We start from the raw sequence: 14918 nt of genomic DNA, 5'->3' as shown, positions 1-14918 counted from the left end.
ACACTTTGTTAATACCATTGCTGTATTTTAACCAAATGGACCCCATCATGGTTTCCCTTGTTTGGGGTAGTGGTTGGTACAGCATTGCCCTAGCCAAACTAAGATTACCACCAAACAGAGGCGGCCTGGGTGCCCCTGGCATCCATGTCTATTTCTTGCAGACCAACTTTAGTGGGTGACCTACTGGATAGAGAGGTACTGCCTGAATGAGACCGCGTTGACTGGTGAGCAGATTCACAATGGCAATCTCAAAGGCATTCTTTTCTTGGACTCAAACCCCCATAGGAGCTCCCAGGATTGGTCCAGGAAGGAGTTCTAACATTGCAGCATTGTCTGCAGTACACACATTTGACGTTCCTGTATGCCCCTTCACTCCCACAAAGGGGCCTACCTACCAGTACTAGACTGCTGAGGACCAGGGGCTAACTCACTGGGAGACAGCAGGAATATATACCGTGGAGAACCCTCGTGTTGACAGGGCCATCACGGAATTCCAAATCTAGTCTGATGAAAGGGGACTGAGAGGTGGTTGATTACTCCTATATAATAAAATTATACATGCTCTCAATACAGGGGGTGGAATGCATATTGGACAGAGCCCTGTACACACTCTGTCCTTCACAATAAATACAATTGAGAATGGACGCAGATTTATCACGTGACTTTATAAAGCTATCCTTGAGCACACAGGAGTGTCACTTGAACCCCTTAGAGATCAATTGGAGGAATGCTTGCAGCGGGTATATACTGATGCCAAATGGCAGAGAGCCCTGAAATATCCCTAAGGCGTGTCCAGAAATTCTTAGGGTTTTACATAGAGCCTACCTTATGCAACATATTCCTTCTTGGAACATCCGCAGCCTGACCTTGATGTCAATTGGACCCAGCCGACCTGCATCACATGATATGGACTTGTTATAAATGTAACTGTTTCTGATATGAGGTCACAGGCTGCATAGCCACTGTCACCGTTAGACCGCGACTCAATAATATTGAGCCACTATGCTAGGTATCCACTGTAGACCGAAAAATGCCAAAGTCACTAAAAAAGTCACTGACCTGACGCTAGTCCTTGTTAAGACGGTGAATGCCATGAGATGGAAGTCCCTGCTTTCTTGCCTGCTGTGAAAAATACACGGTACAGAGACTTGGAGTACTGGGCTGAGGCTGAAAGCTGCTGGCTCTGCAGGGAGAATGTGCAAGGACTACAGAAATACCCCATTGCTGATTAATAGGATGTACTCATGCAGACCCTAAATGATGATACACCGTCTTGCTTAACAGAAGCCCCTGTATCTCAACTTCCCTAGACTATTGTTACTTTGTGGCTGTCCAAACAGCCATATCTTGGCAGTCCTATGCTAGTCACTCTCTCTGCTGCTCTGCACTACACCTGACACTTCATGTTTTTCATTGTACTTGGGCACGTGTTCTTATTCTTCTGCAAGTACACTCATGAGAGGGAATGTGGGTGAGGGGCTAAGGGAAATGACGGAGGATGTACACATTGCAGCAGTTACTGTCAGTGTTCACATTGCTTTTGAAACTGAAGCACTACTGCTGTACATTGAAACAGTTGGGCCGATAACGATGAGTGTCAGAAAGCCTCCGACCTGAGTTCCGAGGTTTTCGGACACTCATTGTCGGTTTCACCTCCGACCGCCTAATTACAATCTAGGCAGTCAGAATTGAAATCTGCCAGTCATTCTAGCTGGATTCAGATGGGCTCAAGGAGCCCATCGGCCAGTCTGTGACCAGCCTGTAAACCCAATGGACGGCCTATCTGCTGTTGGGATTACGATGCTCGTTTTACCAGAGGCTTTCCATGCCGGACTTACCGGCATGGAAAATCTGATGAAAAGCGAGTTTGGGGGCCCCTAGCAGGGCCCCCTTCGCCTTGTGCCTCCGGGTGGGGGCAGAGGGGGCACCTAAAGTGCCCCACTATTAATCCCTGCACCGTGTGGCAGGCCCCTTGAGGTGCCTGCCACGCGGTGCAGGGATGAACACAATCTCCCATTTCTCTATGGGATCTTGTGTTACGGCCAGTTTACAGCCGTAGCACAAGCTCACATTGAGAAATGGGAGTATGCAGTTGCATTGTAATTGCAGTTTTGGGACCGCTGACAGGAGGTCGGTCGGTCCTGAGACTGCGACTGTGACATTGTAATAAATCTGAAAATGCCATTGTGCAACATTCCGTCCATCATCTTGTGTGTTTTGCTGTTCACCCTATGTGGAAAGGGTATGCCCAGACGTGGGTCCCGTGCTCACTAAACCACTGGAGTCAAGGTATCCTGTCTGAAGACGGCTGATAGCCAGAAACCAGTCCCAGGATGCTTGATTCCGGTCCAGGGAAGACATGGATTGGCAGTTCGGTCTGGACTGTTCCCATGAGGCACAAGGTCAAGTCTTATTTGCATATGGCCATGTCTGAACAGGGGTAGCTTGGTGAGCAAAATAACGATGGATTAAACCCAGATCTGTGACTGGGGGTGAATGTTTTGCCATTGTGCAACATTCCATCCATTATCTTGTGTGTTTTGCTGTTCACCCTATGTGGGAAGGGTATGCCCAGACGTGGGTCCCGTGCTCACTAAGCCACTGGAGTCAAGCTATCCTGGCTGAAGACGGCTGATAGCCAGAAACCGTCCTAGGATGCTTGATTCTGGTCCAGGGAAGACATGCCTTGGCAGTTCGGTCTGGACTGTTCCCATGAGGCACAGGGCCAAGACTGATTTGCATATTGCCATGTCTGAACTAGGATGGCTTGGTGAGCAAAATGATGATGGATTAAACCCAGATCTGTGACTGGGGGATGAATGTTTTGCCATTGTGCAACATTCCGTCCATCATCTTGTGTGTTTTGATGTTCACCATATGTGGAAGGGTATGTCCAGACATGGGTCCCGTGCTCACTAAGCCACTGGAGTCAAGCTATCCTGGCTGAAGACGGCTGATAGCCAGAAACCGGTCCTAGGATGCTTGATTCCGGTCCAGGGAAGACATGGCTTGGCAGTTCAGTCTGGACTATTCCCCAGATGCACAGGGTCAAGACTGATTTGCATATGGCCATGTCTGAACTGGGGTGGTTTGGTGAGAAAAATAACGATGGATTAAACCTAGATCTGTGACCGGGGGTAAATGTTTTGCCATTGTGCAACATTCCAACCATCATCTAGTGTGTTTTGCTGTTCACCTTATGTGGGAAGGGTATGCCCAGACGTGGGTCCCGTGCTCACTAAGCCACTGGAGTCAAGCTATCCTGGCTGAAGACGGCTGATAGCCAGAAACCGGTCCTAGGATGCTTGATTCCGGTCCAGGGAAAACATGGATTGGCAGTTCGGTCTGGACTGTTCCCATGAGGCACAGGGTCAGGACTGATTTGCATATGGCCATGTCTGAACTGGGGTGGCTTGGTGAGCAAAATAACAATGGATTAAACCCAGATCTGTGTCTGGTGTGAATGTTTTGCCATTGTGCAACATTCCGTCCATCATCTTGTGTGTTTTCGTGTTGTGAAGCGGCAGCGGCAGTTCGGCGACAAGCTTCCTGTTCTTGAGTCGCGCTTCCAGCTCCCCGTGACACGCTAGTCCTCAAAAAGTCCAGCACAACGGCATGCACTTCAAGAGAACTCTTGGGGAGCTGGTGGGTGAAGTCTGTTGGCCCTGAGATTTCAGCAGGAGGCAAGCTCTGTTCTCAAGCCATTGGAGATCCTTACAAGTTGATGAAAGTACACAAAGTTCCTCTCTCCTTTCTTTGGCAGTCAGGCAACCACTGCAGGCCAAACCCCCAAGCAGCACATCAACTTAGGGATAGTCTCTTCGCAGACTCCCTGGTTCCACTCCTCAGCAAAGGTTACTTCTTGTAGTCCAAAAGTGATCTAATTTCTTGGGATCAGGGTCCGAATACTTATACCCCAAAATAATTTTTTCTCTGAGGGCAGAGGGGCCTTTGCCTAGTCCAAACCAGTTCTGGTCAGTCCTGGAGCACTTTGTTGACATGTCTCCTTCTCTACTTTCACAGTGCAGGGCAGAGACATCAGACACACCACAGGAGGTGGAGCCAGCATTGTGGAGGGAAGGCACAGTCCTATTCAGGTCCCAGGTGCAACTCCTCCCTCCCATCTAGATGCAGATCTCTCTATTCACCACTGGGCTGACTCGCCCTGTCTCCTGGAATCCCCCAGCCCCTGTCACTCAAACTCCAGACAATGAATACACAACCTAGCAGAGGCAGGCCTGTATAGTTAGACAAGAAAATACCTACTTTCTAAAAGTGGTATTTTCAAACACAGGATATTAAAACCAACTTTACTAAAAGATGCATTTTATCATTCTGAGGTCAGGCATACCAAACTCAAATTTCTACCAAGTTCCCTGAGACAGTTAGGATTATAAAATGGAATAATCAAACTGCCTATTCTGGCCTATGGGGAATAAGTAGCCTTGCAATAGTGAAAAACAAAAATGGCTGTAGTTCACTATTAGGACATGTCACACACATAAGGGCGTGTCCTACCTTATACTTAGAATGCACCCTGTCCTTGGGCCTACCATAGGGCTGTCTGATATGAAGAAAAGGGAAGGCTTAGGGACTGGCAAGTGGGTGCACTTGCCCAGTCAACATGGCAGTACCAGACAGCACATAGGCTCTGCAATGACAGATCTGAGACACGCTTTTACAGGCTGCCTCTCTGGGTGGCACAACCAGTGCTGCAAGCCTACTAGCAACATGTGGATTACAAGCCCTGGGCACACTCACTGCACTGTACTAGGGCCTAACAAGTAAACCAAATCAGGAGGCAGGAGGCAAGCTCTGTTCTCAAGCCATTGGAGATCCTTACAAGTTGATGAAAGTACACAAAGTTCCTCTCTCCTTTCTTTGGCAGTCAGGCAACCACTGCAGGCCAAACCCCCAAGCAGCACATCAACTTAGGGATAGTCTCTTCGCAGACTCCCTGGTTCCACTCCTCAGCAAAGGTTACTTCTTGTAGTCCAAAAGTGATCTAATTTCTTGGGATCAGGGTCCGAATACTTATACCCCAAAATAATTTTTTCTCTGAGGGCAGAGGGGCCTTTGCCTAGTCCAAACCAGTTCTGGTCAGTCCTGGAGCACTTTGTTGACATGTCTCCTTCTCTACTTTCACAGTGCAGGGCAGAGACATCAGACACACCACAGGAGGTGGAGCCAGCATTGTGGAGGGAAGGCACAGTCCTATTCAGGTCCCAGGTGCAACTCCTCCCTCCCATCTAGATGCAGATCTCTCTATTCACCACTGGGCTGACTCGCCCTGTCTCCTGGAATCCCCCAGCCCCTGTCACTCAAACTCCAGACAATGAATACACAACCTAGCAGAGGCAGGCCTGTATAGTTAGACAAGAAAATACCTACTTTCTAAAAGTGGTATTTTCAAACACAGGATATTAAAACCAACTTTACTAAAAGATGCATTTTATCATTCTGAGGTCAGGCATACCAAACTCAAATTTCTACCAAGTTCCCTGAGACAGTTAGGATTATAAAATGGAATAATCAAACTGCCTATTCTGGCCTATGGGGAATAAGTAGCCTTGCAATAGTGAAAAACAAAAATGGCTGTAGTTCACTATTAGGACATGTCACACACATAAGGGCGTGTCCTACCTTATACTTAGAATGCACCCTGTCCTTGGGCCTACCATAGGGCTGTCTGATATGAAGAAAAGGGAAGGCTTAGGGACTGGCAAGTGGGTGCACTTGCCCAGTCAACATGGCAGTACCAGACAGCACATAGGCTCTGCAATGACAGATCTGAGACACGCTTTTACAGGCTGCCTCTCTGGGTGGCACAACCAGTGCTGCAAGCCTACTAGCAACATGTGGATTACAAGCCCTGGGCACACTCACTGCACTGTACTAGGGCCTAACAAGTAAACCAAATCAGCCAATCATGGAATCACTAATCCATACATCAATTTACAATAGGGAGAGCATATGCACTTTAGTACTGATCAGCAGTGGTAAAGTGCCCTAGAGTCATAAAACCAACAAAAACATGTCAGACAAAATACAGGAGGAAGGTAAAAAGTTCAGGGATGACCCTGCAAAAAGGGCCAAGTCCACCACAGGCCTAAGAGGAGTGACCTAACACTATACCTAAAAGCATTCAGGTGGACAGGTGGAGTATATGACAGGACTTCCTGCCAGGCCAGTGCCTCTAATTGGCTTGAAGGTTAGTGGCAAGTATGTGGATCTCCAAAAAGTGACAAAAAAACTCCACCACACTAAGGTGAGTTCCACAAGCAGCGGAGTGTGATATGTTGGGCAGTTTGTGCTGATATTTAGCGCTCCGTGTTTGTCCCAAATGGCACCAAGTACAGCGCAAGAGGTGCTGCTTCTTTCTGCCACTTGATTAGAAGTTCTACTTGAGGCTGCAGCTTCCGCAACACGAATGTAAGGTTTCTCATCGAGAGCGGTCGCGACCATCCATGGCCTCCTGCGTTGAGAAATCTCGCTGGGAAGTGGTCTAGTGTTGGATTTTCCTCGCTCACGCTCACCAACTTAATGTGGGCCAGCAAGAAAAAAACTCAGACAGAGTTTTTGGAATGCCACGTGCTCCGCAGAGTGCCTAGGATCAGACTGGCCGTATCGGGCGCTGGGAGTTTTCCAGGTGGGCTTCCAGGTTGGGGGCCAGTTTTTGGCCCCCCGGAGCTGTTTTTGTTGCCGGGGGCCGGCAATTTCGGCCCCCTGTAACAAAATGATCCGAAACCAGCCGTAGCAAACAGCTCGTCCACACTCCCCCTCTTCTCCCGGGGGCCAGGCGAGCAGTTTGCCAGTGCCCGTTTTGGTTCCCAGTCCGGCCCTGGGAGTGCGGAAAACTCTGTGAAGTCTGAGAACAGATTGGAGGTCATCGCCCAGGCCTGTTCCTGACATGTGACTGACTCCTAGCTTTATCGTCCTATCAGATAAACAGGCCTAGGTGATATTTTCTTGATTTTCTTGTAGGCCAGTCCGCTTCTGGAAAAACTTTCACAATAGGCCAGACCCACTGAAGGTCAAAAGGGCTGAGTGTGGGACAATCAGATGGGTTCTGCCCTAGCCCTACCATCTGTTCAGAGGCTTTGGTCTGTCATAAAAGTTCCCTGTACAGCATTCCCTCTGGACATCTGGGTGGCAGTGACACACATGCCAAACCTACCCGCAGGAGCTGCAAGCTCAGCATAACCAGAGTGCTAGTGATAGACAAACTTGTGTTTTTATCACCAATTGTAACATCAGAAGCTCTTACACTGCATCCAGACTTCACCCCGTCTCCGCCGGCACACACCATGGTATCCAGGACAGTCTGACCCCACCAGTTGGGCTGAGAGCAAATGGAATGTTCAACCACTGGAAGCAAAGCCTCTTGCAGCTTGTCAGGATAGTTGCCATAGGCTGAAAGAGAAAAATTAACAGTGGCGCTTGACACTTCTGGCCCAAACAAATAACAAGCAACTTCAATGATGTGACAGGTAAAAGGTCTGACTTTGTGTTCATAGATAAAAGCTTCTGTATGTCCAGCACGAATATGTGTAAGAGGGAAATGTTGTAAAGGAAATATTTAGAAAGAGCAGTGTTTCAAAGAATTTAGCAGGACCAGAAGCCTGTGTCTAGTTAATATTTGCGATGAAAGAGATATATATTTTATAATTCTAATTTAGACAGTGGTTTTCAAAAATATTAACTGTATTTATAGTTTGGCAGAAAAGAGAAAACTCCTAGTCTGGGTCGCAGCAGAAATTCTCCAATATTTGGAGCAAGTACTAAAGGATTTACTTAGCGTCTGGTGGCTGGTCGGACAGGTCAGTGGAGGGATTTACTCTGCTGCCCTTGTGGAAGTCTGACTGTCATATTTAGAGATAACCTTCAAAGAAGTGTGTATCTTCACCATCAACACTATATTCAGCTTTCCCAGGGTCATCTTTATTTACAATTACCAACATCAGACACTCTAGTCCTTAATGGACAAAAGGTCCTTCTGCAAGCTCCTTTTAACAGCATTCACATTCTTGAATAGCAGTGCCATCTATCAGTCTTGCCCAGATTAAAAACAACCACATCCCTACCAACATCCTCTACTCCAAACTCAACAGAGCCACACAATTTCCATCTCCTCATGTGCCAACCCACAGTTGAGATCACTTTCCTCTTGGCTCCTTTCCACTGGACTTCTTTCCCTCTTGAACTGAAATCCCTCCCAGGTGAGCACCTTTAAAATCTCCCTTAAAAACACACATTCCCCTACTTGAGTGCATCCCTATAACCAATATAGTTGAAAGACAACTTAATATGGGCAACATACAGTATGATCACTCAAAGAACTTCCATGAAACAGGTGTATTGTCTCGCATTATTTTACTGTCCACTTATCCCTTCATTTTCTGATGTTTGCACCAAACACTTCATCTACCAAAGTTTCATATTTGATGATATCTCAGCAGAGTGTTTCTTTTTGAGATATTCACCTACTCTGTCAAAGAGCAAATATCTAATAACACTTACGACTGGTCGCTCCCCATCCACTAACATAGCAGGGGAAACCATTGGATAACTTGCTGTTCTTAGCCGGTAATGCAGCTAGGGCAACAAAGCCGTTACCATAAGCAGGAGAGCTCATATGCAGCAAGGCAATGTCATACCTGAAAAACAGAGCAGCGCAATCAACAAATTCATTGTGGAATGTTGGCAGGTTGTCATCATAACTAGACAAACATTCTCAAAGCCAGTAGGTCTGGTATTCTGCCAATTCTTGTTTTGTCATGGTTTTTGCAAAACTTTATCTTTTTAGCGTATGTCGACAATTTAAAACAAAATCATTTGCAAAAGTCATAGAAATCTTCTATTGGTTTCAAAAAACAACTCATTGCCATAGTACTCCCTTTCACTGATGGGAACTACTTTGTTTTTGGATGTGTTCCTTGTGAAATGGCAGCATGCCATGACTCGTGAAGTCAGCCAATGGCATGTGTGGGCTGGTACACTGCCCCTTAATGCATCCTGGAGTGGGTGATGCTAAACACCTGGCTGAAAACCCCGTAAGTAACTACATTATACACATAATTTTAGTAAAATTCAATGGTCTTGGCTAATATAGACCTAAACAAAATTACTCATCCTGGCATTGGCTGCAAGCCTCTAGAAAAAAAGCAGGGAAGAAAGAAAAAAAAGAAAGAAAGAAAGAAAGAAAGAAAGAAAGAAAGAAAGAAAGAAAGAAAGAAAGAAAGAAAGAAAGAAAGAAAAGGAGCTCATATGCAGCAAGGAAATGCCATACCTGAAAAACAGAGCAGTGCAATCAACAAATTCACTATGGTATCCAGGCAGATTTTCATCATAACTAGACAAACATTGTCAAAGCCAATATGTCTGGCTTTAGCCACCAGCCTTTGGCAATTCCTTTTTTGTTTTGTCATGGTGTTTGCAAAGCTTTATTGCTTGGGTGTATACCGGCCCTCATCAATCTAAAAAAAAAAATGATTTGCAAGAGGCAAAAAGTTTTGGGGTATAAAAAACAGAAATTATCATGGTACTCCTTGGCACTGACTGGATTTACTTTGTGGATGTGTTTCCTGTGAAAGGGCAGCATAACCTAACTCGTAATGGCTGAAGGGGGCTGATACACTGCCCCTCAATGCATACGGGAGTGGGTTATGTCAAACACAGATTAACAGAGGACATCTGGCTGACAACTCTGTAAGTAACTATGTTATACACATAATTTTGTTAAAATGAAAAGGTCTTGGCTAAAATAGACCTAAAATTGTCAATCAGTCTAGCATTGCCTGAAAGCCTCTGGAAAAAAGAAAGAAAGAGAGAGAGAAAGAAAGAAAGAAAGAAAAGTAAAAGAAGCAAAAATAAAATAATGAATGGTTGCATGAAAGAAAGATAAAGAAAGAAAAAGAATAAAGGAAGGAACAAAGAAAAAACAAATTAAGCAATAAATAAATATCAAAGGAAAAACAAAGGAAAGAAAAAGAAAAGAAAGAAAAAGGAATACGAAAAAAAAGAAAGAAAGGAGATAAAAGAGGATAATTTAATATAGAAAGCCACTAAGAGCCTGATTATGATGAGGCTCGTTTCAGTTTCGACTGCTGCATTACAATGCAGGCAGTTAAAACAGCCGGAGACCGGCACGTAATCCCAATAGACGGAAGTTCTGGCGTAGGGATTACGATGTCCGTTTCCAACAGGCTATCTATCCAGTCAGACGGTGGGGGTTTCACACAAACTCCCATTTCTCTGAGAGCTTGTGCTAAGGGCGGTTTACGGTTGCTGCTCAAGCCCTCATAGGAAAATGGAAGTTTGTGACCGCACCATGTGCGGTCGCTTTGTAATTAGGTATGCGGAACCGCCGATCAATGGTCGGGCGGTTCCCATACTGATACGTGTGTCCGCCCAACATCCTAATAAGGCCCTATATGTAAGTGCATTATACATATTTTAGTGAAATTAAAAGATCTTGGCTAACACCAGATCTCAAGGAAAAAGAATGCCAATAGTAATCTCTGGTCTCTGGGAAAATGTAAAGTGATAATAGAATAAAGGAACTGCTGATTCAATGATAAGTGGAGTATTCATTGACAAAGCTAATAGGCCTGGTATTATATGCTAATGTGCAAGGTGATGGAATGAAGTTTTCCTTACACGGGGGGCGTGGCTTGGCGCCGTGGGTGATGGCGGCACCTGAGTGAAGCTCCGCCGAGGCACCGGGAGACTCACCTTCCTACACCTACAGTTCCTGCATTGGAGGTCCCGTTTAGCCGTCGGAACAACTCCGTTATGCACTGGCATCCCTGAGAAGTTTCTCCCGACGCGGGAGACGGAGGTAATTGCAGTTCTGCTTCCGAGGACGCTCCGGTTGAGGTAATATGAATTTTTATGCTCAATTGTGTCCCCTATCGTAGACCCCAACGGCTCCATGTACGTGCTTCAAGTACATGTATGTTCCCTCCACAACCAGCTATGAAAGACGCAAATACATTTGCGTCCAACGTTAACATGTCCTCTTTCAGATCCACCATGAATGGATTGATAATTCAGTCCTAAGTATGCCTTGCCACTGTCTTTACATGGTGCACTTTTCACGTTTCCTGGCTCTGGCGAGCTAGGCCCTGATTTCTGCCATTGAGCCTTTTCTGCCTTCTGCCTCTGAAAGCTGTAACCTGGATCTGTACCCCTGACCTTTACCTTACTCCCTGCGCGGCGAGCGGTGCCCGGCTCGGCCTGCTTGCCTGCCAAAACTGTATTTTGCCTTCAAGTTATCTGCTCCGCTCCTCGAAAATACATTCCTGTCTAGTAGTTTAGGTAAACATCCTCCCAGCTGCAGAGCAAAGGGCCCGGCCTTTCTGTCTCTGTGCAAGTAATTCATTGCTCCCGTTACCATGGTAGGCCCATGGCCCCCTCGCATTACACGTCGACACGTAGTCGCATATGCATGCACTAGCAGTCAGTATAGAATAGCCTCTGCCCGAGAGACCTTTCCTTCTAGATAATACAGTTCCTCAAACACAAGATACCAGATATGATTTGGGATTGGGTTGTTCTGACACGCCAGACTTCTGTCTCCACATGTAATGCTAAATGTCAAGTCCCCTTCACCCGCCAGTTCCACGTCAATCACACGTCATGCTGCTGCGCGCGCATCTCTGCCATATATTTCTGCTGACACTGCAGGATTCTTCTATGGATCCACCCACCTGTGACACTTCTCTATGACGTTTCTAGCACACACCTCCGTGTACGCCCTCGTGCACGCCTTCTGTTACGCACATGTGTTCTTATCTCGCTTCTCTCAGCTGTTACGCCTTCTGTATCCATCACCACTGTATGCATTGACTATATATATTATACTCTGTTAATAAAGCATTGTCTATCCCTTCCTGAACCCTCGTGGTGATGGAACACGATACCTGGTTCGAACCAATTCCATTTATGGAATAAAACCCTTATAAACTCAGATGCCACGGACTCTGCCTCTCATTTTCGATTGAGTTATTTTATTGAACTTTACCGCATAGAAATTCCGCAGGTAGATTTTTATTTACCACATAATTGGCGCCCGAACAGGGACCCCTCCCCCACCTTACGCGCCGGCGGTGCGTTGCAGGCCTGGTCCCCTGCCACAGCCGTGACGGACAACTACGCGTACCCGCAGGATTTCCTGTATCTCTCTCAGGCCAACGGAGGTGACTGAGGCTGCGATCGACACCCAGACAAGGCGGTGAGGAGTGCGGAGGATCCCGACCAGAGCCCAGCCGAGAGAGCAAGGTCCGAGGTGTTCAGAGGCCCACCAAGTTCCGAAGTACCTACGTCACGAGTCGAGTCCAGTCCAGTCCAGTCGAGTCCAGTCCGGTCCAGTCCAGTGTCGAGTTTCCGAGGCCTTCCGTTCCGTGCTTCCCGGTGAGTACCGTTGCTGGAGACGCATCTAGACGGGTGCATTAATTTGTGTCCGGTCAAGACGGGTTTGGGTACACAGACCCGGTCTGCACTGTTTAGCAGTGTATCTGTACTGTTTAGCAGTATATCAAGTATTCAGCTATTAAGTTATTGTTCGTTGTCCGAAATGTTTCAATGTGTTTTAAATGTCGTGGTATGAGTGATTGTTTGATTTTCATTACTGTGTTTATTGTATTAGTGGTGTCCAAATCCGAGTAAGTATCAAGTATCAAGTACCACGGCTCAAAATGCCACTGTTCTCTAAACTGAAACAGATAGGAACTAGGAAAGGAATACTCGAGGAAGCTGTTCCCATCCCACCCAGGGACACTCCTGGATATTTTATGTACCACAAGCACGGCCTAGATGCCGTATTATATCTCGACTTGTGGGTGGACTACACCAAAGATTTAGCAGAGAATCTGAAATGGCCCGCTACAGGGACATGGGATGCCGCATGCATCATGACAGTAGAGGAAGCGTTATGGAAAAAGAAAGCCAGACAGTCACAGAAAGATGCCATTGAATTATGGCGTAAAGAATCGCATAGACGGACAGAGAAAGCACTCAGAAAAGCAGAGAGAAGTAAAGAGGATTCCGAAAAAGCCAAAGAAAAGGAATTACTAGAAGAAGGAGAACGAGTTATAATGGAGCAACAAGACAGACAAACTAGTGCCATTATGACAGGACTGAAAAAGACGACAATCCCGAAAATCCAAGGGAACCTGCTACCCGCACTCCTTTATGCAGACGATGCGGTGATCATGGGCCTAACACCGAATTGTCTCCGTTCCCTGGTCAAGAGCTTTGCACATTTTATGGGGAATCTGGACCTGAAGGTGAATTTAAAAAAATCATTTATCATGACATGTGGGCCAGGGGCCAAACAACTCATCTCCATCTCGATTGGTCAAGAGAAGTTACACTCCACCAAATCATTCCCCTACTTAGGTATGGTCTTTGCTGCGAACGGCCTGTGGAGTGGGCATCTCGCCCACGCCACAGGCAAGTTCTCAAAGGCCATAAACTCAATCCTTGCCTTGCTTCGGCCAAAAAGGTCAGAAACAACTAAGGCAATTGTGAAAATCTATAAATTGCAATGCGTCCCGGTTTCAACCTATGGCGTAGAGATTTGGGGGATAGTGAGCCCATCTAGCCTGCAGACAGAAGAAAACCAGTTATGTAGAAAACTTCTTGGAGCTCCAATTTCCTCTTCCGGGTACATCTGCCATGCTGAGCTCAACTTGTCAACATAACCGACTTTATTGCCACGCGACCTGCAATATTTTGGTTGTCCATTTGGGCTAATGAACGTGCTACCTTAACACAGGAAATTGTGTTCAAATGTCTAAACTGTGACAAAGGTATGAGTATCCCGTGGCTTCGGGCAACAAAGGAAAGCCTAGACAGTATCGGTAAAACTCATCTTTTTAACGATCCTTCCCAGATTAAGAGCACGGACAAAAAGGACATACAAATTGAACTCTATGCCCTCTTCAGGAAAAAGAGGTTGGAGATAGAATTACAAAAACAAACTGTCAAATCATATGTGATCAACATAAACAATGACTTATCTCCACAACAAATACCTTTATACTTAAGACTCCCTATGACCAACTGGGAAAGGTCGTTATTATTTCGCCTAAGAGCTGGAACTATAAAATACTCACTCTGTTTCCCCATGGGCCACAGCACGATGAACTTTGGACATGAGTTAAGCCCTTGCCCTTGCGATGGACATAGCAGACAAAATGACCTACATTTCTTCTTTCATTGTAAATTTTTTATAAAATATATCAAGTGGTTTTTAGCTCCATATTTTAAAAAAACAAAGACCAGTTTCCCTAACTCAATCATATCTCATGCTTTTAAGATTAGAAAATGACGAACTGATTTTTCGTGCAAGCTCATTTTTGAAAGTCATCTTTTATGCACGGAAATCTATGGAATCTCCCTGAAATGCTCACGTGCCTAAAAAAGCCTCCCTTGCAATAGCACTTTAGCTAATTGGAATGCACATTGGAACGCACTTTAATAATCTGACTTTGATTGCTTACATTAATTTCTTGAAAACCAATTGCAGTTTTTAACTATTTTATGGAAATTGAGTAAATTATTTTTAAAAAAATGTATTCTTTTTATGTAATGTGTGACTTTCATGGATTTTTTGCAATCCAAATAAAGTTTTCTTGAATTGAATTGAATTGACAGGACTGTATCCAGTCCTGGCCGAGGGCCTGCCCAAGGCGACCCCGGAAACGCCAAAGAATCTGCCCCCCCCCCCATGCTTCCGACTAAATTACGTCACAGGACCGCAGCAGATATTTTCCTTTCTTCTTATTTAGACGACGTAGCTCCCGCATATACCAATGTACCTGTCCATGTACCCGTACCACCCCATAATCATCAGCCCCCGGGTCCGCAACAGCATACCCCTCCTCCACCACTTCCTGCACCCCCTATTAATC

The 14918-nt window shown here is 45.9% G+C and overlaps 1 protein-coding gene across 1 annotated transcript in view; it reads right to left on the bottom strand.

The window, feature by feature from the left end:
• Nucleotides 1-14918, bottom strand: part of LOC147688587 (elastase-1-like) — a 181193-nt gene that overhangs the window by 20150 nt on the left and 146125 nt on the right. Inside the window, exons 5-6 of the mRNA XM_086941446.1 lie at nucleotides 8521-8657; nucleotides 7268-7413 (exon numbers count right to left, since the gene is read on the bottom strand). Coding sequence (XP_086797572.1) covers nucleotides 7268-7413; nucleotides 8521-8657 — 283 coding nt within the window. The remainder of the gene's footprint in view (nucleotides 1-7267; nucleotides 7414-8520; nucleotides 8658-14918) is intronic.

The sequence above is a fragment of the Lissotriton vulgaris genome, chromosome 10 (assembly GCF_964263255.1).
Source record: "Lissotriton vulgaris chromosome 10, aLisVul1.2, whole genome shotgun sequence".
NCBI lineage: Eukaryota > Metazoa > Chordata > Amphibia > Caudata > Salamandridae > Lissotriton > Lissotriton vulgaris.
This window is presented reverse-complemented; position numbering and strand designations above follow the sequence as displayed.